This window comes from Megascapheus bottae, chromosome 4 (assembly GCF_031878675.1).
Source record: "Megascapheus bottae isolate mThoBot1 chromosome 4, mThoBot2.hap1, whole genome shotgun sequence".
Lineage (NCBI taxonomy): Eukaryota > Metazoa > Chordata > Mammalia > Rodentia > Geomyidae > Megascapheus > Megascapheus bottae.
The window spans coordinates 33,039,418-33,052,485 of NC_143512.1; the positions used below are offsets into that span (position 1 = coordinate 33,039,418).

At 35.3% G+C, this 13,068-nt stretch overlaps 1 protein-coding gene across 13 annotated transcripts in view; it reads left to right on the plus strand.

The window, feature by feature from the left end:
* Positions 1-13,068, plus strand: part of Mef2c (myocyte enhancer factor 2C) — a 158,949-nt gene that overhangs the window by 69,738 nt on the left and 76,143 nt on the right. For all 13 annotated transcript variants that reach the window (XM_090331652.1, XM_090331655.1, XM_090331663.1 and 10 more), the window contains one exon: positions 7,493-7,696. In XM_090331652.1, the coding sequence (XP_090187778.1) occupies positions 7,493-7,696 (204 nt within the window). The remainder of the gene's footprint in view (positions 1-7,492; positions 7,697-13,068) is intronic.

Sequence of the window (13,068 nt, forward strand, 5' to 3'; positions counted from 1 at the left end):
AGTTTCAACCTCACTACTACAATATGAAGTGGAAGAGGAAAAGGACAAGAAAAAGGGAGGAAAGGAATACCTACCATCTTGAGCAGATGCCCAAACAGAATTTGTGAAAAACATCAGTCATGGGGCTTGAACTCGGGGCCCTAGCACTAAGCTTTGTCCCTGAGTTTTTGTGCCAAAGTCTGTCTTTACCACTTGAACCACAGCTCTACTTCCAGTAACCGCCAGTCCTCTTTTTTTTTTTTTCTGGTGGTTAATAGGTAAGAGTCTCAAGGACTTTCCTGCCTAAGCTGGCTTTAAATCATGATTCTCAGATCTTAGCCTTCTGAGGTTTGTAGATATTAGCTCAAACTTATTTCTAACTCTTCATTTTGAATTACCCCCCCAAAAAACTATGCAAGTTTTCCATCTCTCGAATCATCTATTCATTCAACAGATATTCTGCCAAATATCTGTTTTTGAATTTTAGATTCTAAGGATTGGCAGAAAGCTTTGTGATCTAGTTAAGAGGTCACTCTGATATAGGTATCATGAATAATGACAACACAAGAATAACTCAAGTAGAAGCAACAGTTGAAAGGTACTATTTGATTATCTTTAATGTTTCATAGTCAGCTGGTCACTGTACTTGTCATCTGTATGTTAGTTTAACTCTCATAAACTGGAGGGTTTTTTTCTTGTTAAAAAATTCCTAGTTTTGTTCCTATATCACATTAGTAGAAAGGATGCATATATACCATTTCTTTAAAAAATATCTTAGGTCATAGAGATGTAGCTCAGTAGTAAAGCACTTGCTTAGCACATACAAAGTCTGGAGTTTTTGATCCCCATCATCACACAAAAGAAAAAAATAGACCAAAATTAATGTGAATTTCCTACTTTGTCAATCTAGGCAATTACTTCTTGGTGCATTTTCAGCAAATTGTGTGATGCTGTCTCCTCACATTTTGTGTCTCTTCTAACTATGAAAGAGAAAGCAACATGAGTTGATTTCTAGGGATGTGAAATTCTAAGTGATAATTATGATGTGTTAAAGGGATTGAGTCACTAAAACCATAAAGATTTTCCATAGAGTGAAACTACAATGGTGGATTGTTCTGAACATAATTTCTCATCAACCACATCTGGTTTAGCCAAAAGCCTATTTGTCCTAGCTGAACACTCTGCCCATCTAAAAATCAGAGTAAATATTACAATCGTCTTCCTTCTTAGTTCAGAGAGAACTTCTTCCCAAGGCTTGTTCTCCACCTGTATGTCTCCACATGTGAGAATGAGGTCAATGAGCCTATGTCTAGTGTTGGACGAGCTCATCACTAAATTTTCCTCTCTTTTTAAGTCCTCGTGATTTTCAACACTTTCTAATCTTACCCTTTAGAACAAAACCAAGTAACTTGTATATTGTCTCAAATGGCTGCAGTGCTTCAGGCTTGGAACATGATAAAGATATATAATTTTTAACTTTTTTGCCAGTCCTAGGCTTGAGCTCAGGGCCTGAGCACTATCCTTGGACTTTCTCAAGGCTAGAGCTCTACTACTTGAGCCTCAGAACCATTTCTGGCTTTTTTTTTCTATGTATGTGGTACCGAGTTATCGAACCCGGGTCTTCGTGCATGCTAGTCAAGCACTCTACCACTAGGCCAAACTCCCGGCCCCTAATTTTTAAGTTATAGAGACATACAAGGATTAAGAACATTGCAGATTCCCTACATGATTGCGCATGAAAAGTAGTTATCAGACACTGTCTCAGTCTGCTTTCTATGCTGTAGAAAGTATACTTTTGTCAGAACTTTTTTCTGTAATAACTTCAAAGCTTATTCTGACCAACAGAAAAACCCAAAGCATACTTAATTTCCACTATGAAATTCTATAACTATCCATCCTTTTCCCCAAATCAGCTACTTTTCCTTCATTCTTAACTTTCCATTGTTAATAAATATATATTGTTAATACATATGACTGCAATCTTCAAAATTGTTTGTTTATTTCACCTAGTTGTCACTCAGTTTTCAAAAGTCTATAGAGAGCTGTGGATACAAACTATCACCTATTTGTCACCTGTCATCCAGATTTATGTTATATGCAGATCCAGTAAGCATCCTTTAGCATCTGCATTTTAGTCAGTGATAAATGTTTCCTGAGACAGAAAAGTTATTGAACTGTAATGATTCTTTACTAGAGACTTTCCCTTAAACATTTATCAGCTAGTTCAGCCTCCTTAAATATACTTCTTCAAGGCATGTTTAAATCAGCTACATTTCTACTAATCATCTCAAATATTCTATATTACACATGAGAATTTCTTTAGACATTTCATCAAATACATATTGTAAATCAAAACTCTTCATAAGTTTTTGCCTGATGAACCATCATTTTAAGCCCTTTATCCTTCTTTTTTTCTTTAAAGTTTTATTTTCTGACTTTGCCCTTCTTAAGAATGAATCATTCAGGCAAGGAATAAGAAAAAAGTTCTCATAGAACTATTTGAATAATGTTTTCTTCAAGTCTGCAAATACATTTTATCTCTGGGTATTCTTTACTTTCCTGTCAAAAATTTCAAGTTAGGGACTGGGAGCGTGGCCTAGTGGCAGAGTGCTTGCCTAGCATGTGTGAAGACCAGGGTTATATTCTTCCATACCACATGCTTAGAAAAAAGCCAAAAGTGGTATGTGGCTCAAGTGGAAGAGCTCTAGCCTTGAGAAATCCCAAGGACAGTGCCCCGTCCTTGAGTTCGAGCCCCAGGACTAGCCAACATTTCAAGTTAGAATATTTTTTTTCTAAAGATTCATGTCAATAACATGTAAAATTCTTTAGTAAACTTAATACATACATGTCTATGTGTGGAGAATATCTTACTTTTGATAGATTGTCAAAAGGCAAGTAAAGGAAATAGACACATCCATTCAGCAAATGGAATGATCACCTAATGTCTGATCCATGTGTGGCCTGAACTAAGAGCTTTGGGAATCCAAATGTCAGCAAGGGAGATTGATTCATAAACAATCAAGTCCAGGAGAAGTCTAGGAATGAAAGTACCATAGGAATCAGGTATGGGGGCACATGCCTATTACACTGTAATACTAGCACTTGTGAGGCTGAAGCAAGAAGATGACAATTTGAGGCCAGCCTGGACCAGGTAGTATGATCTCTTTCAGGGCAAAAAAGGGTTATGCTTGAGTTTTAATTCGGATATGATAATGAAAACTTCTTGTCATTTAAAGAAACGATGTAGAAATGGACAAAGTGTATAACTATAGTCAGCCTTCACCAAGTACAAAGTAATAAATTACCATTAACGTAGGTTCTATTTCATGTTCATCTTGTGTTAAATTACTCTTAGTTTTCCTAGTGTAGTGTAAAACTTGAACTGCAACCAAAAGCTGAATTCACCCAATTCTAAATAAAAATACAATTTGACATAATTAAATGTGACCGAAATGTATTTCAATTGGCTTAATAATAGAATTCTTTCCACATAAAGAAGATTCCTTTTTAGTATTAGAGTTAAGTGTCTTCTACCATGACAAGGAAATATCATGAACAAACTACACCACACATGATTTTGTAGAAAAGAAAACATTATACCCAACACACATGTCTGACATGGAGAATGTTCGCTCAATATAATAGTTTGTATGTAGAAAGTTCTTAATAAAAGCTGCCTGAATTAGTCTTAAGGCCCTGTGAATAGGCTTTCCTAATTTCTTTATAATTGAATTTATGGAGCTATATTTTGGGAAAATTAGTTTCCTCAACTTCACAGTCTAGTTCCAGTTTTTCATAATGTCTAGAGCCATTGTGAGCATTAGATGTGTGATGTCTGCCTTTACACTAGAACTTAAAACTCATAGCTCCTATAGTGCTTAATACTGAAGCATACTGACACAAGATTTGTTTTTGGAGCTATTTCAAGAAGCAGCAGGCAAACAAAACATGAAATGGTCAATCTTTATAGGGTAGTTTTGCTTGCTATGCATACATGCTTACTAAATCTCTTTAATTCTGAAAACTAGATGTTGAACTACAGGGCCTAAATAATAATTGGCTTTATTATTTTCTTGATGTATCTTGATTGATGTAAACACTGTGAAAAAAGCATCTCTTTGTCTAGCTACAATTTAAAGAAAAAACTGCTTTCAGTATCACCTAAGGTTCAATATATGCTATTGAAATAGAAATATGGACATGTCCCCATTACAAACTATTGTCAAGTTATGAAAAATGTAATCATTACAATACATTATTATATTTAAGTATAAAAGCTCTGAATTGCAATCTTTGTCATTGAGTGGCACATTTTAAACGAAAAGTAATAGCCCAGATCTCTTTAGAAAGCTTAATACTTAAAAACAATTTTATCTAATGATGAACAATGAGAAAAAGCATTATAAAATACATTTTGAGCATGCTATGAAGAATATGAACATAATACAGAATTAAATTTAGAGCAATTAAGAGAGATTTTGAAGATATTTTCTTAAACGCTTTAATATCGTCATTGACACTTCAGTTTGCAGTTTTAATGAAAGGAAGCTATATGCACTGAATTTTTGACAGGTATTATTAAATTGATATGCATTATCCAGCAGCCGATTTGGTTACACAGAAGTTGAGGAGCATCTAAGACTAAATAAATCATGGTTTTAGTAATATTTCTGTGTGAAAATGTGCTTTGATGGTGAGTGTTGCAATGTACTAAATTCTGAGTACAAGAGAAACCATATTGTATTGAGATATGCTACCTACAGTTTGTGGTCATGAAGTCTGATTAAAAGTGGTTTCAACTATAAAGAAGTATTTTATATCAATCTTGTCTGTCTGCCTTAAACATTCTTTGTAGCCTGTTTCACAAAATAAAATGCCAGTATGCAGATATAGTTTGGTGTCTAAATTGCCTCATAAAGAAACATTAAAAGACATTTTGTATAGATTTGTGTAATTAATGATTGTATTTATTTACTCCAATAATATAGTTACCAGGCATCCCACAATAGTAAATGAACCAGAAGAAATGCTTCTAAAGGTAGTGTGATAACCAGATAAGGAAACAGAATGCTAGTCGTAGTTTATCAGAAACATTTTTTTAAAGCAATAGAAATAAAATAGAGGAAAAACTTTGCTCACATTGAAATTTAAGTATCAGCTCTGAGTAGGTATTTACTATCTAATGAGGCATGGGATAACTAACTTACTTATATTCAAGTGGATAGTCTATATATATATCCATAAGTTGTATATTTTATATAAAGGTATATATTTTGTTCTTTTCTTATGTCAACAGAGAAATTCATAGGAACTAAAATTTATAGAGCATTTACTCTAAGAACTATACCTAACACTATACTTATTCTGGCAAACCTAAGACTGTATTATTTTAGGGAAGCATTCTCCCACTAGGCCAAACTCTGGACTTTTTATGCTAGGGCTGGCTTTGAACCATGATCCTCAGATCTCAGCTTCCTGAGTAGTTAGGATTACAGGCGTGAGCCACTTGTGCCTGGTCCCTATTAAGGTTTTTACTGACAGATTTTTATCCTGAGCAAACATGTGTCCATGTTCTGAGAACTGAAAATGGGGGAATGAGGGAAACAAAAACAGTGTGTAATTTGTGGAATGTTTATCTAAATTTCATCACAGAGGAAATACACAAATTATAAAATGTAACCAGTGTTACTACAAGATAATAATGCAGATATAAGTATTCATGGAAATGTGGAGGAGAGTGAACTGGGAAGTCAATTTACTGTCTCTTAATCTACAGTTCTGACACCATACTTACTTAGGTGTGCAAGTTGAGGTTGGGACAGAGGTGGGATCCAAAGTTTACTCTGAGATATCTTATAGATGACTATGATGAGACAGAGCATACAGAAGGGGAGGGCAAGTCCTGATTGAACACTGTACAGTTGAGCCTTGAAGGTTTTGATATTTCAAGGTTGTTTAAATAGGACTGAACTCAAGTAACAGCCTTTGAGTTTCTAAAGACAATGCGAAGAATTAGAATCTGGATTTTGAAATTACTAGTAAATAGTAGGGGAAATAAAACCAGAGCTGGCCTTTGCAACGTGGCTCAGATTTGAAGGTGAGGGAAAATCTTAGTTAACTAATACCTACTAAAAACTAGCTAGATGAAGTTAATTAGCTACCTACCTCAAAAACTATAACTGCAGAAACCTAGTAAACATTTCTAGATACATAGCAAAGAAACAAATTGTCTGTTCAACAGCAGGATTGAGAAACCAGTAAAATAAAGTATAAAAGGTTTCTCAGTCTTTGATATACCAGTGTGCCTCATTTTCCAAATGAATTGAGCCATTTAACTTTTCTCTAAAAGAATATTTTATAGGGATGATATTCTCCATAATACCCAGTGGGAAACAGTGGACTATATACAGGCTTATAATTAAGAATGTTCACACCATTTTGGTGGGTAGTCAGGAGTGACAGCTGAAGTTTCAACACAAGAAGGCTGAAGTAGGACAAGTGAAATATATGCAATTGCATTTGGTAGGATTGGCAGGTAAGAAGCATGCAATGCTAAGGGATAAGAGCTGTTGGAGACAGCTGTTGGAGACAGATCATGAGGAGAAAGACAGTGCAAGAGTGAGGTTTTTTTAGATTGAGAAAAATAAGGAGGAATGAATCCAGGCTGGGAGATCAGCTGGGACAAGAACCTGCTAGGCTGTCCAGCTGTGAAGTGATAAAGACATGAATGATTGAGCTGCCTGGAAATAGGCTAGTGGGAACCTGAGAAATATTTGGAGGGAAGGAATTGTGTGGGACCATATTATAGATTAGATTAAAAGAAGAAAAAGTCAGAGATAACAATAGTTTCTGGCCAGAAAAGGGGAGAAAATACACAGGAAAATGATATCCAAATGCTAACCATATTATGGCTAAAATACTTCCCAATGCCTTGATGGATTTCTAGAAAATAAAACAGAACATTGCCTAAGAATACATTATGCCATTGAAACATTTCAAATATTTTTGGCAAAGTGACATGAGACTAACCAATTTCAAGGTGATTTTTAATTCAGATCTAAAATCTTCAGTTCATAATATCATGGTCAATCTTCAAGTGGCCAAACACCACGCTCTAAATGTACTTGAAAAGATGTTAACTACAGTGAAATTAAATTTTCTAAATCTTTGATTGTTCAGTGAAACATGAGCAACTCTCCAGTCACTTTCCTTAAAATGCCCTGTATTTAATCTTGAATATACAGTTTCACATTCTACAATGAACTAAGAATCACACGTTTTCAAATATTATGCAGAAGCTGGTTTTAGATTGATTTGCCTTCTTCCCAATTGTGTTAGTACTGAATGCTCTGACAAGTGCACACTATTGTTTAACGAAGGAAAAGAAATACTGTAAAGATCCTCATACACACACATGCACACATACTCTTGCATGCACACTCACACATGCATAATTTTTTTCTTAACAACAAAAGAAGGGGAAAAATACCTTGCCTGCTTTCTTTTTTTCCAGGTGACATTTACAAAGAGGAAATTTGGGTTGATGAAGAAGGCTTATGAGCTGAGTGTGCTGTGCGACTGTGAGATTGCCCTCATCATCTTCAACAGCACCAACAAGCTGTTCCAGTATGCCAGCACAGACATGGACAAGGTGTTGCTCAAGTACACGGAGTACAATGAGCCACACGAAAGCCGGACAAACTCAGACATCGTGGAGGTAAGAGAACAAGTTTGGTGAACCCCAGGCTTGAGTGGAGCCAGGGATTGTGTGGGACCTCCCCATAACACACATGTACATCTTCTCTTTCCCCAAATGTTCATAATCCCATAGATTTATCCAGTATTTTTCACTTAGAAGAGCACTCCACTTTTTTCTCTCCACCCCTTAAAATGCATGCAAAAGTGACAGTGATAATGTATGATCTGGCACTTGGTGTAAATCTAGTGCCGGGGTTATAAATGAATTTGCCTCATCATTGGTGAATATTGATCCACTACTGTGCATCAGGACACCAGATTTAGGAAATGTAGTTACAAGATAGCCCATCCACATTTTAAACTATCATGTACTTAAGTTTTCAGGAAATAATAGTTTCCCTATATAGTTAAAAAAATTATTTTTACTTTTTATCTTACTGTTCTAATTCAGTCTTTCAAATGCATTCAGGCCAGTAAAGTGAAGTCAATTATTTTCCTACATTTTTTCCTAAAATCATGGTATTTTATTAATATTTAAAACTGTTCATTTCAATCAAAATATATTGAAAATGTGTTCTTACATGTTAGTTCAGTGTTTTACCCAAGTCAGATTTTTTTAGCTGCCTTATTGTGACAAAAATAGGTAAGCATTATGGGACCACACAAAAGTATTTGAGATGGATTGGCCCAAGTTACCTGCCACACAATTTTGAACTTTGTGAACACTTTCAACATGAATCCATTTGAATGTTATTGCCTACAGCATATTTCATGAACAATGACTACTAAACTAAAAAAGAAGAAATATAATGAGAATGATTTCCATCTGCCAGTTTTTCTCACCTATTTGTCTACTCTTGGTGCCCTAGTTTTTGCCTCTTTCCCAGAATTACAAAAAAAAAAAAAAGAAAGAAATGTTTCCAAAGAAGGTACTCAGTGTCTGTTTGACAGAGTACTGATGTTGCTTAGATTGCTTCCACATTATGAAGAGAATCTGCTACTAATTCGGTTCAAAAAAAGGATTCCTTCCATATCCAGTTCCCTTTTATATTTACCTGTTAAAATTGTCTAAGTTAAATTCCTACTGCTTTGTGTTTTATTTGAAAGTGGTTATTTTTAGCTAATGAATTTTTAAATTTTATTTACTCATCTGCCTAATGAGACCAAGCAAATAATTTTGGTGAAATAATTTTGTATATGCCTAAGATATTGTACATTATTTTAATTTCTTATTGACTGATTATTTGCTTGATGTTCAAATTTAAGATTGAACAGGATTCAAAAATAGAATTTACCTGCATTCTAGGTTTGTGGAGGGGGTTCATTCACAGGCACACATAAAGGTAGGAATATGTAAAAATAGGAAGTTTTGCAGAGTTTTTTGGTTGGCAAGCTGCTGTGGATGAGTCTGTGTGTGCACTCATATGAGTTACCATGCTCTCCAAACAATGTTAACATTATACTTAACAGTCTGTACTAAAATTGTTACAACAAAATGTGCAGGATAACTAAAGAATGTTAGTTTGAATTTGTCATTAGGCTTGAGCTATTCCAATTAATGGACTATAAAATGCACAAGAAGCCTATTGAATCAAGCAGAATATATTTGCTTGTAACCTTTGTTGTCATGAGCTTAAAATCTAGAAAATTCATTTGCTAAAAGTTTTACTCAGGAATGTATCACACAATTTAAAGCTTCACATACCGTATGAGACACAAATTTTCTGGACAGATGGATATCTGAAAGTGAAACATCATTAGAGGCTGGGGAGAATAGGCTAAAGAGTTAGAGGCCTTCCCTTTGAATCTGGCCTGCAGTATCATATTATGTGACACATTGATAAATATGACATTGAAAATTTTCTCATCTCAGAGTGACCAAAACTGGAGACTGTAGCTCAGTAGAAAATCCTTCCTGTTTGTTTCCTAGCACTAATAAAATAAAAGCACTTAATTTGAAGCCCCTTTTCAATATTTTAATTTTGAAAAGCAGCATTAGAATGAAGCAGTAAGTGCATTTTCTATTATTTAACAACCATAAATTCAATCTGTGAATCTCTCAAAACAACATTCTGGAATTCCTGAGATTTGTTAGATGTTATATAACATCGATCGATAGATAGATAGATAGATAGATAGATAGATAGATAGATAGATAGATTTATATAACATATAAGTCAAACCCTCCGTGAGTCTGCCCTGCTCACCTACTTGAATAGTATGTGCTTTGTGGATTTGGCCTTCCCACATATTAGTAATGACAAAGCTGATGGAGGAAAATATAAAGTGGTACCTTTAAGCTTGATTAAATTTTATGTCACCCTTACTTACATTGATTATTTTTGAAAGAAATAATCACTGAGCTAAGGATCCTGAAATACTTGGTGGGAAGAGGGCTATTCCTAAACTTTTGATGAAGGCATAAGTTGTAATCAAAGCAAAGAAACTATGATGATTGGTGACCAGAGCTATACATTTTCAGAGTGGATCTAACATACGATTGAGAGTAAACATAGCTGACTGCTCCTGGGCACATTGTTAAATCCTATTTATTTTGATTTAATAGACTACATTTAACTGAGTAAGTTTAATGAGCAGGGTAATATGTGTCAGAAAGGGTCATTAGTATTATATTTCCCATTTGGACCATTATCTCTCTCCCTTAACCTTCAAAAACCAGTTTACTTACAAGGAAGTAAAACAAGTGGAGGATAGAACCTATATGATTTCCAGCATAAGGACTGAAATACTAATTTCTGGGCCATAGCAGAGCAGTGTCATAGGGTCACAGGAAATTGTGCAGTGCGTGGGTGGTGAAAAAGATCCCTCCTCTTAGCAAAAAAAAAAAAAAGCTCTGCATAATTATCATGTCTTTGCTTGATAATTAGCATTACTGTTACAATGGCACAAAGACTCAAAAAGGCATAATAGACAGACGGAGATAGGTTTTCTGTTATTATATTATAATGCAGCTTGAATATCTGTTTAGACACAATATATAAATATGCCAGATTTAGTAAATGTGTTAAATTTTTAATCCATTGGTTGAAAAAAACCAAAAACAGTTACTGTATTTAAAGTACTAACTTTTTTATTTAACTCTAATACATACACTGGTTATTTACCCAAAATGCATTATGAGATTGTTGGAAGTCACTATGGGGTCGACTGCAATGAAGGGCCTGCCAGCAACATCACTTCCAACTCACTAGTTTCACTCCTTGTTCACTGAGCCACTTAGGCGAAGAAACCAGTAGTTTCTGATGGGCTCCATTTCTGGAAATTAGAATAGTTGAGCACATCAGGATGGCCAAAAGAACCCAGACCTGATACTTCACTCATCGGTGATTTAGCAAGCAGCAGCTTACCCTGTGGGTGAGCTGTTGAATTGACACTGGGGGGTAAAAAAAATCAACATAACTTTCACATGGGTCTGTGCTCTGCCCCCGGATAGTCTATGTAATCCTTAGAATGACAAAGGTCTTAGGCAAGTTACTCTTATACCCAGGACATATTTTTAAGTATGAAAGCAAACTGAGAGTATCTTTTAGCTCCTGTCTAGCAAGGAACCACACACCCCCTCAGTCAGTGTGTCCGTGAGCTGCTCAACCTATCTGACCCAGGATAGCTGTGATTACTTGTAGAAGGGGAGCAAAATACTGGTCTTTCACTGCTCCTTCTCTATGGAAAATTGAAGATAAATGGAACACAGGCAAAAGAAGCATGTGATTCACAACATTCTTTAATAGATTATTGGCTTTTACATGCAAGGGTGTATACGTGAGCATGTGTGTATGTGAGTGTGTAAGAGAGGACTGAGAAATAGAGAGATAAGTAATAGAGAAGGAGGGAGACAGAAATGATAATTACATAGAAGTTTATTTCATGTCACCTTCTGTTCAGATTTAAAGGCATCTGTAAGCATTTGCTACCCTTAAGACTTCCTTGTACAGAAATAGTTAAGGTGTACATTGTAACTAAAATGGCTTTCAAATAGCTTATATAACCTTTATTGGTTTTCAATGCAGTAGAGGTTATTGACAAGATAACTGACCTTCGGTGTAGTTTGGTGATGATTGTTGTCATTTTTGTTCAAAAGCAATGCAACAAATCAAACCGTTACACAAATTCAATATTATAAAATTTGAGAATACATGGGAAGTGCTGTAATGCACCCATTTCTCTTGTGCTTCCATTATAGCTAAGCCAATAATTTCCAGTTATATAACTATGAAACTATATAGAATTAAATGCATTTGTATGTGCTCTATAGAGGCATATTTTATATCACATCTTTAAGGCTTGCTTACTTATTTGGCCATTTGGGGATTTTCATTCTTTCAATCATTCACTGAAGAAAGATTTCTGGAATTCCTTCTGGGTACTACATGCCTGGACCTGAAGTAGAACTATAACCAAGGCATCTCAAGGTCTCTCTGTCCTTCTAGCAGCTCACAAGACCACATGATTTCCCAAGACCACACATGATCTAGCCCCTGAGTTTCTTCTTGCTTTTCCAATTTCCTAGATCAACCTCTTCTTACCACTTTCATACTGTACTTGAAATTTCTATCCTATGGTCTCCTTAAATAAACCCTGTCTGCCTTATCTTCAACTAGTTTACAAGGTCTTTGTTTAGCATTTACTTATCCTTCATTAAAGTCAAGGCCCTGTTTATACACTGAGGAAGTCATTCTTGAAGTCCTCATAACTAGTCTTAAGAATTTTCCCCTTATTTGAGTCATAACAGGTTCTGGTTTTCCCATCAGAGTGCTGTTGATATTGTGACCTCTTGCACACTTGCTTTTAAACTCCTGAATGCCAGAGACTATACATATTGCTTGCCATCATAGCTCCAATGCTTATAGAGAGGTTGAGAGAAGAGAACATCTTCAGACTATGTTTAATAAAGAGGCAGGGAGACTAACACATAACCCACTAATTGTCTCATAGCATATTACTCATTTAGAGTAAGAAAAAAAGTCTCATAGTACCAATAAGGTAGTCCATTGAAACCTGACAGGATTTGCTGGGCAAATCACTATCACAAGACCCTCATTCTGGATCTATTATCTTTGATGTCATAGTCACTAGCTATGCATGGCATTCAGTAAACATGTACAATTTAGCTCCTCTCAGCAATGACAGAAGTCCCATGCTGAACAGTTATTGTGTTGAACGGATAGGTAAGACTCTTCACCAAATATCTGTGTGTTGTCTCTAAATCTGTACTGCAATGTGAACAGGTGGCATTTCAACTCATTATGTTCTCAAATGGATACCAAGATTAACTTTTCAAAATATCTTCACTATGAGGAGTACATTTCAGAAGTGAAGACATTTACAGCCTTATGATTCTAGACTGCAGAAACCACTTTGGAATTTAATATT